Source organism: Rhea pennata, chromosome 33 (genome assembly GCF_028389875.1).
Source record: "Rhea pennata isolate bPtePen1 chromosome 33, bPtePen1.pri, whole genome shotgun sequence".
NCBI lineage: Eukaryota > Metazoa > Chordata > Aves > Rheiformes > Rheidae > Rhea > Rhea pennata.
The window spans coordinates 131,922-153,127 of record NC_084695.1 but is presented as its reverse complement, the minus strand read 5'-3'; the positions used below and the strand labels follow the sequence as shown (position 1 = coordinate 153,127).

Genomic DNA, 21,206 nt, shown 5'->3' with positions numbered 1-21,206 from the left:
GGGGGGGGGCTTCCCCCCCGACGGAGCCCCGCAGCCGGGGCCCGGCGCGGCCGCCGCGCTCAGCCGTCGGTAGGCGTCATCCTCTGCGCAGCCCCCAGCAGTCTGCGGACCGGGGAGCTCTCCAGCTGGCGGAAGGTCCTGGCGGCTGGAAGAAAGCGGCAGAAGCCTCGCGTTAGCGCCGGGAGCAGGCAGCGGCCCCGTGAGGGAGGCCTCTGCCTGCGGGAGGCAGCTCCCGGGTGCAAGGCAGCGTGCTTACCGAGCTTCTCTGACAGGCCCCGGAGGTACTGCGTGCCGTCTTCAGCAAAAGCCTGCAGCAGCTTCACTGCTTGCTGCAGTTCATCGAGCTACAAAGCAAAGACTATGATGAAAAATTAGAAGGAAAGAAACTCAAGCACTTGGGGAGCAAACGGAGGGAATAAGGAGATACTGCCAAAGCACAGGGGATAATTTCTTTGAAGTGCTCTCTCTTGGTTCTTAGCACATGCAGTGCTGTAAAACAATTACTGAAATTGCAGATGCTTCTTCGTTTTCACCCCCATAGAACTTGTTTGTAAACAGATCTAGTATCATCTTCTCCTTATGCCTTCCCTAGGTGAAACAAGCTAGCTCCCATATTGTGAAGATGAATGTCTTCAGCACCATAAAAAAGCAGATGACAATTTGGCTTTAATTAAATTGAATTTATAAATTAATTTAATTAAAAATATGTAATGTTGTATAAAACATTTTTTCTCTAAAACAATTCAGGCTAGCTCACCACAAGCTCCATGTAGGTAAAGACTTCTCCCTGGTCATCTAATATTTTTTGATAGTTAGGCTTGCTGCTGAGAACTTTCGCCTGAGACGTTCCTAGATAATTCTGAGGCTCTGCATAGCCTTGATTAGTCTTGCACTCCTCTAGGTGCCTGGAAAACAGAAGTAATTTAACTGTTATGCATGGCTCAAAGCATCACTGGAAGCAGACTTTTCTTTTTCTGTCGGAAAGTTTTCAAAAAACAAACAGACATAAGATATAGGATAACAGTCTACACCTGGACATTTCTTCAGCACTTTTCTGGTAGCCCAGTAAAAGTTGATCCCAAGACTGACATTCAGTAGTAAACCTACAAAAGATCAGAGAACATGTCGGTTAGCGTGTGGGTGAGAGGCCTTACCTCTCTAATGCTAAACTGCAGTAAAAGCTCATAGAAGGAAAGCTTTATAGTGGGTCAGACTTCTTTTTATTATTCATAGAAACAAGCGCAAAGGACATATCCCTCTATGAAATAAGATCTGAGTTGGATGGAGTTGTTCTCACATGCCTGTATCTACATTAACATTTTGGTTCAAAACATTTCTGAAGCAAATTCCCTGTTAGTCCTACTTACCCCACATAAGTTTAGCTCTCAAATGTGTGAACAAAATTGTTCCAGAAGAAACTAAATCAGAAGCTCCACTCCAGGTCCACCACAAATAAACTCTAACCCTCTACAAAAACAGTAAGGGTCCAAACCTCTTTTGGTCTTAGACAGTCTCAGACCACACATACAATCTCACCTGGTTATATACTCCTTAATTTGGGCCAATGATTCGTCTAAAGCAGAGTCCAATAAAATCCTAAAACACAGAAGCAGAAACTCAGTGAGACCCCATGTAGCATTCCCATACCGTTTGTATGTCACATAGAGCTCTGATGACTGTTCAGTCTTTATGCAGCAGTGCTGGGTAAATGCTTAGAATTGCAGAATAATAAAGTCATTTTTATGTCCTCAGCATTCATTAAAATAATATCCCTCCAAGTATTCACTGTACCATTTGTCCAAGAATATCATTAGCTATTAAAACACTGGACCCACACGCAACACATTTTACTGTTTGCAAATTTAGATGGTAAGACGGGCCATAAAGGAGAAATAGAAAAATAATAAACTTTCACTCCAGAAGCAACGGGCAAGACAAATCCTTACCCTTTAGGCTCTTCTATACAGTTCTTTAGTGTTCCATCTAGTTTCAATTTCTGCACATATCGCTTCAGCTCTTCCGAAACCGAGTTCACTGGAGATGAAGACAGAGATAAAACAATGCTTGTGCCAGCTGCCTGTAAGATTACTAATATTGACAAAGAAAGATATTATCTAACCAACAGAATATTAGTTTGATTCCTTATTAGATGCCATTCTAGTTATCATTTATGCTGTCTCTGAAGGAGTGACCAAGGTTTAGTTTAGTGTATCTATTTGTTCTTCCTCCCAGAAATTGTGATAATGCACAGGATCTTAAAAATATGATTCCAGGATTCAAACATTTTTGGATACTCCTTTTTCTACAATACAGTCAGTTTCATCTTGAGAGGATCACAGTGAACAATGAGTTAAATTACAGCATTATCTTCTATTTGCGATACATAAAATGCAACTTACCATTAGCTTTGAAAGCCTCAGGGCTAAAGTCATCAGTCTGTTTCAAGACATATTCAAGCTTTTGGGCAGAAAACTAAGAACACAGAAAAGAAAGTCTTATTACCCCTTCTTAAATTACATGACAAAGATAAACTTGTCACTCCCTAAACTCTACATGTCATATGATTGCTTTTTTAAATTCATTTAAATACATGTATAACACACATTTCATGTTAGAACAAAAGTAAGAGAAAAACAGCTCACTTTTACAACAGAATAGCTTACCTGGAAACTGGACAGCAATAGCATGGAAAGTCTGTCTGTCTCAGGCAGATCTAGGCTAATTGATTTGCTTAATTCTGAAAAATCAAAACAAAATTATTTAAAAACAAGTAAAGTTATGCCAAATTACAAACAGTTGAAATGTTCTTGACAGATGGTTAGAGTTCATGTTCGTGTACGTGAGAGCTGTTTCCAAAATTTGACGGGAGCAAGGAGGAGGAAGAAAGAGACTTCATAACGAGAAGCCATGCTTAAGCCTCAAACATGAAAGTAAAGACACAAAACACCATGTACCACTGGTGTACACAACATGTTAATCCAGCACCTCCTTTTAATCAGATGTACCAGGACCTCCGAGAGAGCTGCCAAGATGGACATCGATGGCTAGAGGTTTGGAACAATGCAATTACTCTGTATACTAAAGATTGTGCTAGGAAATCAAATTTCCACTTGTAGATTGCCAGGCAAATTTCTCTCGAGAGACTTTGATTAAGGAAAAAGCACAGTACTTACCAGCAACATCTTGGTGAAAAGGAGGCAGTGACTTTCGGTGTTTTGTCCCTTTCAGGCTTGAACGACGCCAAGAACGACGCCTGGCTTGAGGACTGATGGTAAGTGGTCTTGGGGACAAGTTAAAAGAACTTAATGTATGGTCTTTCCTGGGACTGCTTTTGCATGGTGATATTCTCTCAGGACTAGGCCCAAGAGGACTTTTCTTGGGACTAAGACTTCTGTGGGATCTTTTCCTCAGAGCCCCTCCAGTCTTCTCACAAGGACTAACGTTTTTCTTGCTGACAGTAGTTACGTCAGTTGGCTTTAGGAATAGCTTGGTCTCTGCTTTCTTCTCTCTGAGCTCAGATTCTGAGAAAAAAATGCACATAATGGACATATGAGTAGTGCTCCATCCCGAGGAAAAAACGGAGGAGACAGGCTTTCCCAGGGATTCAAAGAGCAGGTACAGAATTTGTTAATTGCTTTTTGCCGTCTAGCTCGGGGCAGCAGCAGCGCAGAGCTGAGGTTAGATCCTCACGCTTTCCTCTGCCAGAGATCCTTCTTCGGGGCCCCAGGGAGGGCAGCACCGCAGCAGGGCCCGGCCGTCCGAGGGGAGTGCGCCGTTGAGGCGAAGCGCACCGAAACGAGCCTGGTAAAGCCCCGCCGACCCCGGGACCCCGCGCCGCCCGGCCGCGGCCCCCCCTACCTGGCCTTCCGCCGGGGCCGCTCTGCGAGGAAACCGGGTCTAGACCCCGCGCCGAGGAGCCAGCTCGCTCCATGGCCCCGCCGGCGGGGCCGGGCCGCTCCCGCCGCGGCCCCCTCGGCCGGGCCGCGCCGCACTCCCCTGTGGCTTCCCCGTCGCTCACCTCCTGCCGCGCCGCCCGCCGCTCGTCGGACCTGCAAGACAGCGGCAGTCGGATCGGGTCGCGGCGGCCCCGGCCCCGGCCCCGCGCGGCCCGCTCACCGGCGCTGCACGGCCCCCCTCGGCCCCGGTTCCATCGCCGCGCTCAAAGCGGCGCGCGCCCAGGGTGCCCTGGGCGCGCCGGGAAGCGCGCGCAGAGCGCGCTGGGAAGTGTAGGCCGAGACCCCCGACTCCCGCCGGGGCCTGCTGGAGGGCGCCAGGCGCATGCGCCACCGACGCGCCCGCCCCTCCCCCTCAGCGCCGCTTCCCGCCTCAGGGCTCCTCCTCTGGCAGGCGCGCGCGCCCTCGGCGCCTCACAGCTCCCTCAGCGCCTCACGGGGGCGCGACTCCGAGCTGCGACTCCTCCGCTGCCACCGCGTGAGTGCCCTGGGGCTGAGACAGGCTCATAGAAAGGCAGGAAGGAAAAAAAGGCTTTGGAAGTTTATTATCTTTGATAAAATTTCAACGAAAAATGGTGGACTTTGTATTAACAGTTGCATAAATGCACTAAAAAAGAATTCTATTCATGGGAAAGTCAGTTTTACACTAGACATTAAATTAGAATCACATGAAATGACACAGGATGGAAGGTCCTATCCAAGAGCAAAGTCCAATGAAAGTTTTGGTAAAGCAATGTTCTGATTAATTAGCTCAGAATGAACTCTAGTTAAGAAAAGCTTATTTTCCTATACAAAATTACAATACAGAGAACGCATACAATTACAATACAGGGGAGTTAATTGTTAGTATCTATCAACTAGAACAGAAATTTCATAGTAAAAAATTTTATGGAAATTAAAATAAGTCAATTTTTTTAAACTGTAAAACTTGAGACAAATGCCAAGTTCTAGAAGAGACACTTTCAGATTCTTACCATAAAATTGATATTTAAAAAATGAATTTGGTTAGGAAAATGAAGCAAGTTCTCTTAAAACAATTTCACATCCCAATAGGCATAAGTAAAAAGAACTCAACTGTGTGAGGCTGAGAGGTAGAGAGGTATCATTGTAATCACAATCTTCTATTGGTTCCAGGGTTTTTCTGAGGTAATTAGCTGTGTGTCAAGTTGTATAAACAATAGTATTGGCAAAAGAGCAACATTGACAAATTACACTAATGACCTCTTTCCTCTCATCAATAGGTCCTAAAAACTTAATTAGACGCATCCGAATTAACACTTCCAGGGTCTCCAGCAGGTGAAGTGATTGATGAAGGGGTGGTAGCATCCTGCCAGCTGCCATTAGCCTGAAGGGAGAATAAATATATCATTTCATTAAATCTTTAAGAAACTGCTTGCAGACAATAAAGCATGTGTTTACATGTTTACACATCACAAGTGACAGTGCTTTATGAAAGCAAGTAATTAAGTATCAGCTTCTAGGAAAGCACAGTCCAGGAACAATAATGTAAAACTTCCTCCTCTACAGATTTTACAGTAGCACTCTTGCTCCTAGTACCATCTACTCATGGCAAGAACAAACTGAAGATACAAAAACTTTTTTTCTGGTGATTGAAGTCAAGGCTTTAAATTGAATCTCCAGGAATGAAAGGCTTTAGGCTTTTTTTTTTTTTTCTTTCTCTCTCTCTAACTTTTCCTATCTCCACATCAAACATTTCAGGGAAAAAAAAAATCTGATATTTATTCACAGATCATTAACCAATCTCAGGCAGAAGTTTTGTTGCTAGTAAAGTAATACCTCAGTACATCTTACATCTATGCGCTGCGTCGTATACAAAGGATTCCCCACAATTGTGTCATATCTTCCTGTCTGATGTATGACATGATGTAAGGAATCCATCTATAACAAGATCCCACAGAATGAGAATGATAAGGGAAAAAGTCAAGTTAAAAATGAAGTAGTATGAGTGGTACATATCTATTGGGCCAAATTCTTTAAACAAGGGGCAGGTATTCTGAAGAAGGTTTTTGTTTTTTTTTTTTAATGGCTCTGAATATCTTCTCCACAGAAAAATACTGGCTGGTCCTTTTTGAATAGACAATTCTCTAGCATTTAGAAACATTTCAGATATTTATCCAGGGAGCCTTAGATAAGGTTACCTCTTCACAGGTTTAAGAGTTCCTTATGACTACGCACTAATAACTGAGCTATGCTTAACTAGTTAATTATCAAACAGAATTAGAACCTAGTCTCAAGCCTGCTTTAGCATATAGCTTTTATTGTAGAGGAACAGATTCTGTGCAGTTTAGACATGTTTAGAAATTCAGCAGAAAGCTTAAAATGTGTTTGACAGTACTGTCAACCACAAATCCGAAGCAAAGTTCTACTTATACAGAGCAGGACTGACTCTAAAATAAGAAAAAAGGAAAAAGATTTATTAATGTAAACTGAAGCCAAAGAAGAATATCGCTCGGTTAATTTAGGTGTTTCACTCAATTTAAAACTCCAGTTCCAAGAGAGAACATACAGTTGAGTCTATTTACTTCTAGACTGTAGTTTGAGAAATTTGATTTTATTCACTTCTTGCACCCTAGCCAGTGCAAGCTGAAGACAGAAAAATCCACCCCCATCCTGTATTAATAGAATCTACTTTAAACAATTGTCACCCCACCCCCTGCCCCTGCCAATAGCATTCACAGAATATTTAAGGTTGGACAAGACAATCTCCAGGGATCCTTTCCAACCTCTCTGTCCAAAGCAGGGTCAATTAGAGCAGGATGCTTGGGACTGTGTCCAGTTTTGTTTGAAGTACCTCCAAGGATGGAGACTCCACCACCTAAGTTGGGGCAACCTGTTCCTCACATATAAAGGACCATAACAGTACACAGTTGGGCTTTTAACATTTATCTCATTGTTGAAAATACGTAGTTTTTTCTTATGATATTTACCTGTGACTGCACACTGGCTCCCACTGGGGAGCTCTGGTAGGAAGTCAATGACTGCAAATTTATAAATGAGTCTCCGGAATTTGTCATCTTAAAAGAGCCAGAGGAAGCTGGAAAAAAAGGACAAGTTTTGGTAAATGAAAAGCAAAACAAACTCCCCTACCCACACGTCCACCACCCCTAGTTCTTCTATGAGTATTACATATCTCAGTTTAAAAAGACAAATAAATTTTAGGACAGTTCTGAACACCAGTAGTCTGTGGTACATATTGTTACAAGAAATAATTCGAGACTTTCAAGCCCAGTCGCTCTTCATTGTCATCCTCACTTGCCTGAATTTGGTGTAGATGGAGAATTTGCCTGGTTGCTTTGAGCCACTACATTTGTTGCATCCACTGCAGTTTTTGCAGCATAAATATTCGCTTCTTCTTGAAATTTCCCCATGTTTTTTTTGTATCGAATTCTTTTGTTACCAAACCAGTTGGAAACCTAGATAAGGATATCCCTGTTAGTATTTGATCAAACTATTACCATTTCCCACTATAATCTGACGTTACTAGCAGAAGTACATTTTAAACTAGTCTTTAAGCAGAAAGTACTCACTACCAACTCTTCAAAATAAAGCAAAGCCTGTTTAGTTTTAAGAATCAGTAAATGAAGCCTACTATTAATTATAGGGGCCAAACAATATATATTTTTTAAAATAGGTTTATTTAAAGCAATTTCAAATGAAACACTTCATACCTGTGAAACAGTTATGCCACCCTTCTTTGCTAGCTCTTCTTTGGCCTCTTCACTGGGGTATGGATTACTCAGGTGCGAATAAAAATACTCATTCAGTACTTCTGTCGCCTGCTTGCTGAAATTACGTCGTTTGCGCCTATAAAAACATAACAGTTACTCTTTAGTTATACAGTGTTATAAAGAACACCAGAAAGTACACAATGGGCTTCTCTTTCTTTTCTAAGATGTATTTGGTTTTAAGGAGAATGTAAGAATTGAATAGCACTGAATAGATGTTGATAACAAAATTAGCACACCTTAGCAAGCATAAGAGGTGGCGAGTTCTAAATATTTAAACTAGATGAACACTGTGAATGACAGGACTTAAGTTCTCTTTGTATAATCATTGGCATCAAATAACAAAAAATTTCAGACTTAACAGCTGTTATCTCTAGATTGTGTTTTCTTAATACCTTGCATCAAGAAATCGTGAACGTAGAATCATTACTGCCTCACATGTGCTCTGTTTCAGTTGCATCTGGATGGTACTGAATTTACCATGGATTATGTTCACCATGCGCTCTATTTCTTTTGGCGAAATTGGTCTTGTTCTACTCTGTTCCCTAAGCAGGTTCATAACGTGGGTAGTGAACTCACTACAGGCCTGAAAATAAATACATTTGTATCGACAAACAATAAAATGCCCCAGAATTAATTTCCCCAACAAGAATATATACCCAAAAAACTTTAGGAGTTCCCATGCTTCAGCTTTACTCTATTATCTCTAAAAATACCGCAACAAAGATAAATCAGACATTTATTATCTTCAGTTTGATGTCAAGTCCCTCTATCTTCACCTTACTTCTATAAGATTAAGGTTTTAATTGAATTTGATATCCTTACATTCATCTGATTTTATTATACTTCCTGTTCTGTTCTTAAAACCAACACCAAAGGAAAAAACGGTTATTTTTAATTGAGATGATAAAAACTCTTCCATGCAGAAAGATCACCTGTTCATATTTCTCTAGCTCAGAGTGGTATATCTGTCGGATCTGTGACAGCTTGGCCCTGTAGTCAGAGTGTTCAATGCTATTGTCATTTGGACAGCCACCTGATGTTGCTGCTACAGCCATTGGTCCTCCTCTTCCTCTTTTCTCGGGCCCGGAGACACCCTCTGCCAGCAACATGTTATCTAGTCTCATTAGTTGAGCATCTGGGGGATCTTCTTCCTGAATACCACGAATACTTAACACTAGATGAATATAAAGAAGGAATCAAGAGATTATTTCCGAAACAGGAAAGAATATCAACTTTAATTCTGGTAAAGCATTTAAATGCCCTTCATAGGCTTTAGCAGAGTTCTGCCTTGACATCTAGAAAAAGAGTTAATGATGCCGTAAGACAATGCATCAAAAGAAACGAAGGATTTTACCGAGATCACGACACACCAAAATTTAAAGAGTGTTTTCAAATGCATACAGATAAAAAGACTACTCAAGAGTCACTACAGTTTACACTACATACAAATTTAGAAGAGATTTAAAACCTCATGCTAGCATTCCAGGCAGTCTGTGAAGATTAGAACAAGGTTCTTACAGAGTAGATGAATACCATGTATCAGCCTACTGCATGACTTCTTGCACAGTCCTCAACAGTAGTCAGTACCAGATTAGACAGACAGTCTACAGTAGACAGACAAAAGGTCTGATCCACTATTCCAACTGCTATATTTCTAAGTGTCCAGGAACTGAAAAGAAAGGGATGAATTTGACCTAGCCTGCTTTATATGCTAAGGATACAACTGTACTATGCAGCAATATACAACAAACCTACTAAAATCTGAACACTACGATTTGAAAAATTTTCTAAAAGCTGGCTTTCTTATGCTTATATCCAGCAAAAACAGTTTGTACGCTCAGATTATTCACATTTGATTACAAGTAAATTTGTTTCGAAAGCTTTGTTTTCCAAATAGAGCCTTGTTATAGGCAATTTATTACAAACTCCCTTTTTAAAAAAGGGGGAGGGGGAAAGAACAAGATATTGAGTTAATACCAAAAAAAAAAAAAAAAAAAAAAAAAAGCCATAACCTTTTCAGCTTTTTAATTTGATTTTAATTGCTAGACAATTTTAGTTTGAAGAACAGTTGGTCTTAATCTTGTGAATCCACAAAGTTCCAATGACCTTCTTCAAAATTTAATTATCAAGTTAACAGGATATTTTATTCCCTACAAACATAAGCAGAAAACATTTTTTCCTATGTACAGATTCTAGTATGAGGGCAGGAAAAAAATGTGTATGTACAGAAACACTTAATGTATATATTTATAACAAATTTCGGCATTTTACAGGCAGAATAGCTCATCTAAGATGGCAGATATACAGTTTTGAACACACAAACGGACTAAACTTACATTGCTGAACTCTGACATTTTGCAGGTTATACAGAAGTTGCTACACAGTTCTGAAGAAGTAATTTGGGACAGCTACAGAATTTTGCTCTGTCACAGTAATCAAGGTCTTCTCCAAAACATCCCCAATTTATTGCAAGCAGAAAAAGGTAAAGCAAAGGTAGGTACAATGTAGTAAATGAAGTATCTATTATGTGCAACTCAAGATAATATAGGAAGTATTGAGTATTTAAAAAGTTAGTGGCTTTTCCAAGTCAATATGGAATTAAAGCTAAGATATCTTAATAGCACACATCTGATAGTACCTTAATGAACGAACATTTAAGGAAAGGAAACGTAGAAAAAGTCTGACTTCTTAAATTGTGAAGTTGCCATTTTCTGAAATGGCCCTGACCCATTAAAGAGCATGCCAAAGGTCATTTGCTGCTTAGTCTTTTTAAATAAAATTCACATAAACTATTTGGACTGGTGAGTGTAAAATGGAACAGATATTTTTGTGTTGCATTCTTATTTGAATGCACTTCTGCCAACCCTCTTTTATGCACATTATGATGCATATCAGAGTACCTCATGTTGAAGTCAAGCTCCCAGCTGCAGCTTAATTTTATGTCACTTGTCTAATTATGGTAATTAGACATTAGTTATCATCAATTACACATAAGCTCATCTCAAGTTGACTGTTGAAAAGCAAGTATAAAAACACTTTCACCATCTCGGGGGAAGAATCTGGTTGACTAGCTCTAGTAAGTCACAAGTAACTAAAGAAGAGCTAACTATTATTAACATCTTGTAAACTGCATTTCCAACCTAGTAGTTCAAACATTTATTAAGGGGAATACTATGAAAGTGAACAAATCTAAGAATCAATGAGTGTAAGAAGCTCAGTATTTTTAACTGACTGAATCAGGTTGATGTTAAACATTTTTTGGCATAATTATACCTTAATTTACATTGCAGTTAAAATGCAAGTTCTATAGAAATCACTGCCACAGATACTACTTTTAAATTAATGCTATTAACTCCCTGAAAGATACTTTATTCTTACGCCTCGTGTCTTCTTTTCAGCTAACGATATTTGTACAGATCACAAGTTATAACAAATTGACTTTAAACTACCTTTCAATGAATTCATAACTTTCTTTGTTGTAACAAGTATCTTGTTCAAATTTTCAAGTACAACAGCTATATTCATTTCTTTAACAAAGAGATGACAAAATGGGAGTGCAAAAGTATAGCCACTGAGGAGTGCTATGTTCAAAGCTGCTTGTTCTAGGCTGTTCAGCTAGCTACAAACTTTGGGTCCCTTTGGCCAGTGATGCTGTCTGGATGTAACAGTATTTTTTAGTACAGAAGTCAGAGATTCTTCAAAACAAGCTACCAGAATATTAGCAGTACTCATTCTCTTTGTTGTTATTTGTTAAGCAACAGGTATTTTTCCTTTTTGTTGTTAACTTAAATGTAGGCCAGTCTCACACCCTGCCACCAGTGTGCTCACCACACACATTTGTTTGTCCAACATGCCTAAAGGCAACATCAGCATTCATGACTTTGTAGGACAGCACTCAATGGAAGTATCACAAAAATCCACAGGTCAATGCACTTCCCTCCACCTCAGGTTAGGAAAATCCATAAATGAGCAAAAGAATAAAGTTCCGTGCATTTTCTACTGAAATAAAAGCAGTTATTAAGAAGGCTTTACTGTATGTCTTTTATCCTGGAGATGATTCTAGAGTTTAGGAAAACTGCAGCCAAAACTTCTAATCTTACTGATCCAGCTAGTGCATAGACTGTGAGCAAGGAAATGAGAATGTGCACCAACACAAGAGACCAGAAAAATTTGCATTTTGAAAGTATAGTAAAAATGATTCCAGAAGCGTATGCTGTAATGGTGCAAATGTTGAGGTAGCCACATTTACCCTACAAATTTCTGGCATGCTCTGTGGGTCAGGCATCACATTTCTGCATACAGTCCTGATAATTATGCCAGCAGGAGTCTGCAGTCCATGTGGCTTCTGTCAGAACTAGATTTCACTAAACAAAAAGGATTCAAAAATAAGAGTTACCAGGATTAAAAAAAAGGATCTGAGCTAATGCCAACATGTTACATATACCTATCCTTAAGCACTGTTTAACACCTAGTGGCTCACAATATTCAGAGGAAGGCAGAAAGAATGCTTCTCCAGAAAGCATCTCTCTTGCTAGTCTTTTGACCATGTCCCTAACAACAAGGGGGGGGAGGGAGGCACGAAATTTTTTTCAAATTCCCCCCATAGTTTAAGAAACATAACATATGATGACTCTTAATTAACATTCTAGGCTTTGAGTCAGGACACTAACATACTGAAGTGTGGGTACAGTAAACTGTCAGGAAAAAAAAAAAACAACACACCACCAGCTACTCCCAACAATTCACACACAGAATTATAGAGACTCATTAACTATGTCATTCCTTGGCTGTTTTTAATACAAGCTTCAAGAAGATACAAATTAAATCATCTATTTTATTTCCTACCTGTTGAGAGGACAGCTGAACACTGAGTAAGTGCTTGCTCTTCCACTAAAACACTTATGGCATAGTCAATGTTTTAAGCATGATTTAGAAAGCCCTTGCTTAACGATACGCTTAGATCTCTCACAATCCATCACTTTTATGTAAGCTTAAAAAAAACCCTACTGAGGATCAAAAAGCCTTAAGAGCCACTCCTGTCACATGTACTAATATAATATAGTGCACTTCCTGGCACATCAGCTACAAGATATTCATCAAATATGTAAAATAATTATACTAAGCAAAGTAAAATTCCCATCATTTCTAATTAATCTTTAATTAAAACACATCACAGCCTAAGGTACTGAAGCTTCACTCAGTATGCAGATGCAATCATTACAATATATTTACATATCATTAATTAAAGATTTGCAGTTCGGTAATGAACTGTACAAGATCACTGGTACCAAAATAAATAATACAAATTTTGCTAAGACTCACTCTCTTTTCCAGATTTTCCTTCATAAGGCAAGTAGTGCAGAAGAACAGGATAAAGCCATCTATACGTTATAAGAATATACAAAGTTAGAACCAAAAAATCACAAACTTAGGGCCAACAGCTCATTCTTTATTAAGTATAAAATACCTACAGAAAGCACAAGGAAATAAAGTTGGATTCTGTGTTGGCTAATATTAACATTAGTTTGGTTTTTTTTTTTTTTTTTTTTTAACTCAAAGTACACTAAGACATCTCAACACAGAGCATCGTTAGCGCAAGTAAACAATACAACAGTTTGTATTAGTGCTGTATTTAGACCGTTCTGTTGACCCACATCCCTTCCCATCTATAGCTGAGCTTTCCCTTTCCCCAGTGGGAACTGTGTCACCTATGTTGTGCTGCCAAGTGCTTATCATTTAATGAGTGCAAAATACCGACTTTTGTGATGTTTTGCCAGACAGAAGGGTTCCCCAAATTTGGCAGTCCACATAGCAAATTACACAATTACCTGATAAGGTAGGACAATTTTTTTTTAATTATTATTATTAGCAGACCACCTTTGGACTGGCTTAAAGCAACTATGAACCCCTTCTAACTTACTTCTCAATGCTACCAAAGTAAAGTCCTCACAGATGCACTACCAAACAGATTTTTCAGCCAGGAGCCACAAGAGCTATCCTTACGCACTTGAGGGATCACATCTTTCAGTTAGCAATCCACCAGCTTCCCAAGAGCCCTGCTACAGAGAATGACAACACTGTTGGGTCAGCACGTCTCAAAGCACTGTAACAGGAGAGAGCTTTCTTAAAATTCAAGACTTCCAAGTCTTGTACATTCAGAGAAAGAGAGGAAAACTAATCAAAGTGGAAAACAAAAGCAGCAGGGCTCTGAGTGCTGAGGAACAAGACACAGCTATAAAGAATGTCAACAAACTCAGCAACAAAGAGAAAGCATGTTCTTCAACCACAGCACTTGCCAAGTTCTATAACCAAATGAAAAGGTACCCACTGAATTAACCTAGCTGAGTGCCAGTACAGTGAAGGAAAAATAGTGAACTGCAGTTCCCAATGACACACACAAATACATAATGCACCATGTTACAATGCTTCTACAAAAATATACCATATTACAGGCCGGAAATCCATAATCAAGATCTGAGTCCCAGTCTGTAACATGCTCCACAAAATATGCAGAAATATGCCTTCCCTACCCCAAGGAACTTGAAACCCAGAGTCCAGTTTTTTTTTTAAACACAGTATAGTCAGCTGAAAAAACCCCCTGAAATTTAATATTCAGCACCAAACAGACATCTTTAACACTACTGATGTTTAATTCTGATTTTAATACAGAATTACGCTCTGCTTGAATTCATATCATTCAAATTGTTATCTGAAGCATAACTTAAATCAGCAGTATACCAAATCTGTATTTGCTGCACAGATCAAAAATGCCCCAAATACTTGCACAAGTTCCCCAAAAATCTAAGCAGGTATTATTGAGTTAAGAGTACCTTCAAATGAATCTTAAAATATATGCCTGACGTGTATGTAAATATTTGAAAATATGTTTTCCCCATAACTGAATGCTTTACATTAAAAAATGAAAATACATTTCCATGAAAAAAAGTTTACAACTTGAACAGTATCCTGCTAAATATTAGACGTGGCTAAATCCATTTAAATGGAAAGAGACACTTGTAATCCCTTTTTCATTAATAAACACATTGTGGCCAGAATTTTTCTGCACCTTTCAGATGGCTGCCCATTGCAGAGGCATACAGCTTATCCTGAGCTATTGTGAATGACACTAACACTCCAACAAAGAGGAGCGAAAGATGGAGGGGGGGGTGAATTTTTTAAACCGATTCAGAGCTCGGAAAGAAGCTTGTGTGCCTGGGTCACAAAGAAAGCCCAAAACCTTGTGCTACAGTATGTCCAGGCTTTTGTTTGCTTGAAGCCATAACATCTGCTCCCCATAATTTAAATAAGGAATAGACAGACTACAGACATTCAAAAACCTATGAGAGCAAAACAAATTCAGCATAACCGAGGTACCAGGATCTGTTCCTGCAAGCATATTTAGTTCTGAGAAGTTATATTTTCAATCAATAAAACAGAGAAAGTAGCTTTCAGTGTAGAAAAGAAATCTTCCTCATTAAGGATGCAAGCGCTTGAAGGAAAGACAGACATGAAGGCATATCCAAACAGCACATGCAAACTTTTATCACCACATTTTTCTTCGAAAGCAAGTTGCTGTCATGAGAATGCAATACATGCAACCAAACCCTCTAAAAAGAGAGTATGTCATGTCTGCCTCATAGCTGCCTTTGACAAGGGCACCACAGAGGACAACTATATGGTCATTCAGTTGGCAGTATGATGAAAGTATTGTAAGTTTCAATACACTAAAAAAAAAAAAAAAAGAAAAAAAGCAGTAGTTGGTTTAGGATGTCAAACATTAATCAAGCTATAAGTAAAAAAGTTTTGGTTACAGATAATGAAAGTAGCTCTATTCTCTACAAAAAACATCCAAATTCACTACAGTTTATATAAATGAGACATTCAGATAATACTGCTTAAGAGTTTATGTATGAGCATATACAGAATGTTAAAAATCAAAATCCATTTGCCTCCAATACTTCTGCTTTTCAAAAAAAGAAAGCAAGTTGCACTATCTGCCAACTCTACTTCCTGCTACTTTTGTCTTTTCCAATTTCCCCAAGCTTTCTCCTTACTATCAATTTTTCTCTATAATTAGTTGTTAACTTTAAACTCTTACTACCCCCATAATTTGGGTACTAACCCCCACCCCACCCCACCCCCCAAAAAAAAAGAAAAAAAGCCCCACAGCAATATAGCAACATTACTCTGGTCATTCTAGGTGTCTAGCCAGATAGACAAAAAAAAATGGTTTCTCCCCCGCCCCCCTCCCAAACCAAAACACCTGCTCAAATAAGCAGCATTGCTTTCTACAATACTGTGTGCTGATTTGAGGAAGCAAATCAAAACAATTTGCAGCATACAGAAGATTATTAAGCCAAAAAAACAGCCGTAAGTAATAGAACATATAAAGGAAGACATGGGCCACATTAAATGAAAGCCAAGCTTATCACTGAATGTTTTTTTGAAAAGCTGAAATCAGGAAAGACACCAACAAACCTGTTTTTTCCTTGATCTCACACAGCACACTGAAAAGAGCAGGCTTCATCCTGTGACAATTCAAGGCATGTTTTCTGAAATTAAAAAAGAAAGAATGAGTGAATGCTAACTGTGAAGACAGAGAGAAAGACACCAAAACTTAAACAGAACTTGCTTCAGAAATAGCAAGTTAGTGCTTAAGATGAAGAAATGCATTTGCAAGTTCTGGTGACATATTTCATTTAAGTGCCAAAATAAGTTACCACTAAAAGCAAACTGTCATAAAAACATGCAGGCCTTAAATTCAAAGTTCTACGTAGCTTATACTAACTGTAAGCAATGTAAATTTTATTGAAAGCATATTTTATACATGAAGATAAAAAGCTCCTTGATTTAGTACTCTTCTATATAATCTAACAATGTAATCCATTTAAAAAGAGAAAAACATCAGTATTTTTATAGCATACAGATCCTGAACAGTAGAAACAAAATAGAATACAAGTACCTTTGATTTTTCAGACTTAAACAACTAGCAGTTATCTGATTAAGAGCATCTCTGTCCTCTGAGAGGGAGCTAAGGGACTCCTACCAATTAACACCAAGAAGTTTTTCAGATAGTTCTGACAAGACAAGAATAAGAACACTTTTCGAAAAGGAACCTTGGGGAGGGAGGGAAGGAAGGCTGTTGAAGTCAGATTAGACTGTAATGCAAGAAAATGAAAAGTCTGGCATCATATTGATTTACCATCATATGCTTTTTTGAAGCTCTTAGTTTATTGCTTTTCTTTTTTCCTCCAGGAAGAAAAATATAAATTACATGACTAGTTATTAAGGTCTATCTTAATATCAAAATACAGAAGTAAATTTTGAGAATAATGTCTTTTGCTTAGCTGAAAACACACTTGAAGTGTGGTAGTCAACGTATAAATGAAAAAGTTGGTATTTCAAGGATGTTGCGGAGTGCTTTCCAAAGATATGATACCCAGCCACCATCAACTTTCAATGGAAGCTTGTAGTTAGATGCATAACTTCCAATGACTTGAGGTATCTAGCTCTAATATATTCCTCAAAAGTCTCTTTTGCCTCTTGTGACCTCTTCTGTAATTAAAAAAAAAAAAATTTCGTAGCTAGATTTCAATAGTTTGTTGAATTTTATATAAATATGAATTGGCCTTTATTCTCACATACAAATCAGTTCTGCAGCAATTGAGAAACACTTATATTCAGGTGTTCAGTTTCCTTACAAGCTTTCACCAGTAACATTTACAGCAAGGGTTGATTTGCCAGTGAATATCAGAATACTAGATTTTAACAACAACAGCAGAAGTTGAAGTCAATTCGCCAGTTTCTTTCAGTACACAGCCAAAAGAGGTAAAAAAACAAAAACAAAAAACAATTCATCTACTTAGATGCTTGATAATATCAACCCAAAGACAAACAGCCTGAGAACAAAGGCAGCTGAGAAGACAGCCTAGTGGAATCTATTGTCCTTGCCTGATGGGGGGGGGGGGGGAGACAGACAGAAATGAATGAATTCCAAGCCTTAAAACTATACTCTCAACCTGGCTTTGAAAAGTGGTTCTTTATGTATAAAGCAGTAGACTAGAGATACTAGTCATAAGAAGCTAGCTTTCTAGAAATAATTATAATTCTGTAATTAATATAGCCACTTATGAAGTACAGTAAGCTGATGTAGCATGCTTAATATTAACATTAAACTAATCCTTGATAGATTACTTTCCTTTAAATAAAACTTTCACTCAACATATTTTCAGGTTGCAGTTTAACATTTTATCTGTGCCCTGAAAAAATCTTGTAATTCAAAGAAACTCTAATATCAATATGCAGATTATTTATTTATACAAAAAATAAGGTTAACCCCTAACAAAAAAGCAGTTAACTGTAGCATTGCCATTTTACTGAAGTGTGGGAAGTCCTAAAATCCCTACCCTTGTTGCTAAATCATTTGTGCTATCTGTTAAACTAAGCTTAGGCCTTACTTTCTCAGCAGTAAGTCTTCTTAATGAGGTATAGGTTTCTTAAAGTAAACTAAACAAACTTGTCTAGAATACAAGAGCTTGTTTAATGTGTGTGTACATGAAAATATGGTAAAGGTGCTTTAAAATTTTGGGGCCTTCGAAGTCTGGTGTGCTTCAAACAGAATTTAACAGCACTTTTTTTAAAGATAGCACAGTTAAAGTAATTCAGCTTAAACAAAGTTCAAGCTATTTTTCAAAACTCATTATTCAGCTATTACTTGAAACTGAAGCTCCTGGGAAGTTTTTTTTGTTTGAAAGTATTTTAAAAGTAACATTTTAAGACCTGCATTTTTCTTTTCTCTTATGCAACATACAGGTAAGTCTATTCCTGTACAAACTATACAGGAACTGCAGACAGTTACTTCTGAGATACAGTGCCAGCTGGAAAAGAAAAAAATACCTAAGTGTTATGAAGATTTACTTCACCACCAATAAATGAAAATATTAAGTAACAGCAGCCTAACAGGTCCTAGGACTTCTATACCAATACAGAAAAATTTTTCTAGAGTAATGGAACGTGGGGGGTGGGGGAAGAATCTCTGAATCAATCTTCCACAACAGAAGACTGTCCTGAAAGCATTCTGTAGGTCAGTAATATACTTTACCCCCAAACAAGTCCTATCTACGGATTTAATTTCCCTACAAATGACATCTAGAAAGTTACCTGAAGGGTTTTCTTTAAAAATAAGTGTGTATTTCAAAAACATAATGATTCAAAAATTTCCATTATTCACATAACCTACTCAATCCTTATGAGCCTAGCATTTGTCCTCAGTTATTCCATGGATTCATTTTACTGCTTTGACTACTTTAAGTCACTTTTTGAGCCACTGACAGCATGACAGCAACAGGTGTACCTGAACACGGCTAAGATTTTTTTCTTTTTTGAAACAACGCTACATTGGCATGGTTTTATTATTTTATTAATACCATTACAATCTGATATGCTAGGGAATTTGGGAGGAGGGGAAAGCAAGCACGGACAGATTCTCTGTGCAAAACATCCTCTTGAGGGATTTTACAGTAGAAAGTCAAAGAGGCAATCGACCAAAGTCCCACATCACTAACCAGAATATGGAGGCTAGAAAATCATTTAGCTGATTTCATAAACCTGCTCCATTGAAGCCTTTACTTTTTTTTTTTTTTTTTTTTTTTTTTTTTTCCCAAACTGCCTCATCATCTGGGTTGCCTACCTCTTGTAATCAGCACATGCCAAGTAAGCAAAGCATGTAATTATACAGAACCAATCACGGGCAGATACCTCTAGGGCAAAAAGAATAAACTAAAAGATGCTGAATTGTGTTGATATCTTTACATCAGATTATTGGGATGTAAATAATTGCAGTGAATAACAAAGTCAGCTAGACTTTACAGCATGTCCAAAGGAAAAAAATAGTGAATATAGTCCTTAAACTTTTTCCTTTTAATGCAATTATAGGGAAACTTAGTTTTTAAAGCAGTAAGGAAATGGTAGCACAGACAAGAATCTTGTATAATGCTAACAACATTGTGAAGAAATATTTCCATACAACTGCATCCCAAACATCTCACACCTGAACTGTCATGCGCTAGACTGATGTCTAACTCATCTCTCTTTCCCTGCCAAGGAAACACCAACTTAAGTGCCAAACACTTCAAGCCCTCAAGGACAGCCAGTATTTTGTGATTCTTGTTCTAGGTCACATTACACGGAAACGATATCACTTTTATTCAAGAAAATGGTTAAAAATATGAATCTGTATTTACACAGCCTGGACAATTTGTTAATGGGCTGTATTGAAAAGGAAAAAGAGTCTGAAAATTAATTGTGAAGAATCAGCAAACCTTTCTGGCTTACTATTTAAATCTAACTCAGCTGACAAGAAGTGATGATACAGTAACCCACAAAATCAGGAAAGGAATTTGAAACTTTTCACCTCAAGATTATTCGCTCCCACAAAGCCACAAGCACGAGCAAAAGTCATTTCCAAGAGATGAACATCAGTTGCAGCGTAGGACCGGTGCTTGTTCTGGCTACGCGCAACCCTCGCCCACCATTCCCCTGCCAGCTCCGGCAGGAACCCGAAGACCGGCAAAGGGCAGCGCAACCCGAGGAGCGGGGCCGAGGGTCCCCTCGGCGCGGAGTGGAGCTGAGTCACGGCGCCGGGCGGCTCCGGGAAGGGGGACCAGTGCCCAGCCGCCGCGCGGCCCCCGGAAGGGCGCGGGCGAACCCCGCGGCCGCCGCACGGCCCCCCTCGACGCCCAGCGCCCCGGTCGCACCGCCGGTCCGGCCCCGCGGCTTGCGGTGAGCTCCCGCCGCCCCGCGGCTCTCCTGTGGCCCTGCCTCCCCGCTGCCGCTCTGACGGAGCTGGGCCGAGCCCCCTCGCCGGACGCCCGCCCGCCGCTACCTGGCCTGTGCCTCGTCCAGGCTCTGGTCGGTGATGGCCATGATCTGCTGCAGGACGTCCCCGGTGTCGTGGTGCCCCGGGGGCGGCCCCGGCGGGGGCGGCGGCGGAGCCGGGGGGGCGGCGGCCGGGTCGCCGGCGGCAGCAGGCGGCGGGATTCCCCCGGGCAGGGCGACCCCAGCGCCGTGCGCCGCCGCCAGCAGCCGCGACGGGTCCTCCATGGCGGGCGGCGGCGGGGCCGGGCCGCACCGCCTCTCGCGGGCACCCGGCGCGGCCCGAGCGGCTCGCACACAACAGGGCCCGGCGCCGCGCAGCCCCACCCCCCGCGCCGGCCCGCCTCGCGCGGCGCGACGTGACCCGCCGCCGCCAGGCTCCGCCCCCAGCGCGCGCGGCCCCTCGCGCCGCCGCCAACCGCCCGGCGCCGGTTCCGACCGCCTCCGGCGGCCGCTCCCTGCTCGGAGCCGCCGGCCCGCCGCCGCCTGGGCCCTGTCGTTGGCTGGTCCGCTCGCAGGCTTCGGTTCCTGCCCTGGCGTTGCGCTTCGCGTCTCGGTCCGACCAACCTCAAGCGCAAAGGGATTGTCTGCAGCCATTGCTTGAGAGGTGTCCTTGTCTGTAAAACTGCGT

The 21,206-nt window shown here is 40.3% G+C and overlaps 2 protein-coding genes across 5 annotated transcripts; both read right to left on the bottom strand.

Annotated features, from left to right (window-relative positions):
- Positions 1-7: 7 nt before the first annotated feature.
- DSN1 (DSN1 component of MIS12 kinetochore complex) lies at positions 8-4,991 on the bottom strand. Of its 2 annotated transcripts, none has more exons than XM_062598455.1 (11): positions 4,928-4,991; positions 4,019-4,049; positions 3,174-3,521; positions 2,664-2,737; positions 2,400-2,472; positions 1,947-2,034; positions 1,537-1,596; positions 1,032-1,103; positions 758-905; positions 257-344; positions 8-145 (listed from the first exon to the last, which is right to left on the bottom strand). In XM_062598455.1, the coding sequence occupies exons 1-11, from the start codon at positions 4,928-4,930 to the stop codon at positions 60-62; spliced, it is 1,071 nt and encodes a 356-aa protein (XP_062454439.1). In that variant the 5' UTR covers positions 4,931-4,991; the 3' UTR covers positions 8-59. The 2 variants fall into 2 exon arrangements, with proteins under 2 accessions (XP_062454439.1, XP_062454438.1); XM_062598454.1 differs by lacking the exon at positions 4,928-4,991 and adding an exon at positions 4,117-4,200 and having other exon boundaries at positions 3,859-4,049.
- Positions 4,992-5,205: 214 nt separating this feature from the next.
- Positions 5,206-20,870, bottom strand: PBX4 (PBX homeobox 4). 3 transcript variants are annotated; one of them, XM_062598451.1, is made up of 9 exons: positions 20,586-20,870; positions 16,181-16,254; positions 8,635-8,876; positions 8,095-8,285; positions 7,643-7,778; positions 7,231-7,387; positions 6,902-7,008; positions 5,751-5,852; positions 5,206-5,298 (listed from the first exon to the last, which is right to left on the bottom strand). In XM_062598451.1, exons 1-9 carry the CDS (start codon positions 20,801-20,803, stop codon positions 5,206-5,208), a joined length of 1,320 nt encoding a protein of 439 aa, XP_062454435.1. In that variant the 5' UTR covers positions 20,804-20,870. The 3 variants fall into 3 exon arrangements, with proteins under 3 accessions (XP_062454435.1, XP_062454436.1, XP_062454437.1); XM_062598452.1 differs by having other exon boundaries at positions 5,766-5,852; positions 20,586-20,868; XM_062598453.1 differs by lacking the exon at positions 5,751-5,852 and having other exon boundaries at positions 20,586-20,869.
- Between the last annotated feature and the right edge of the window lie 336 nt (positions 20,871-21,206).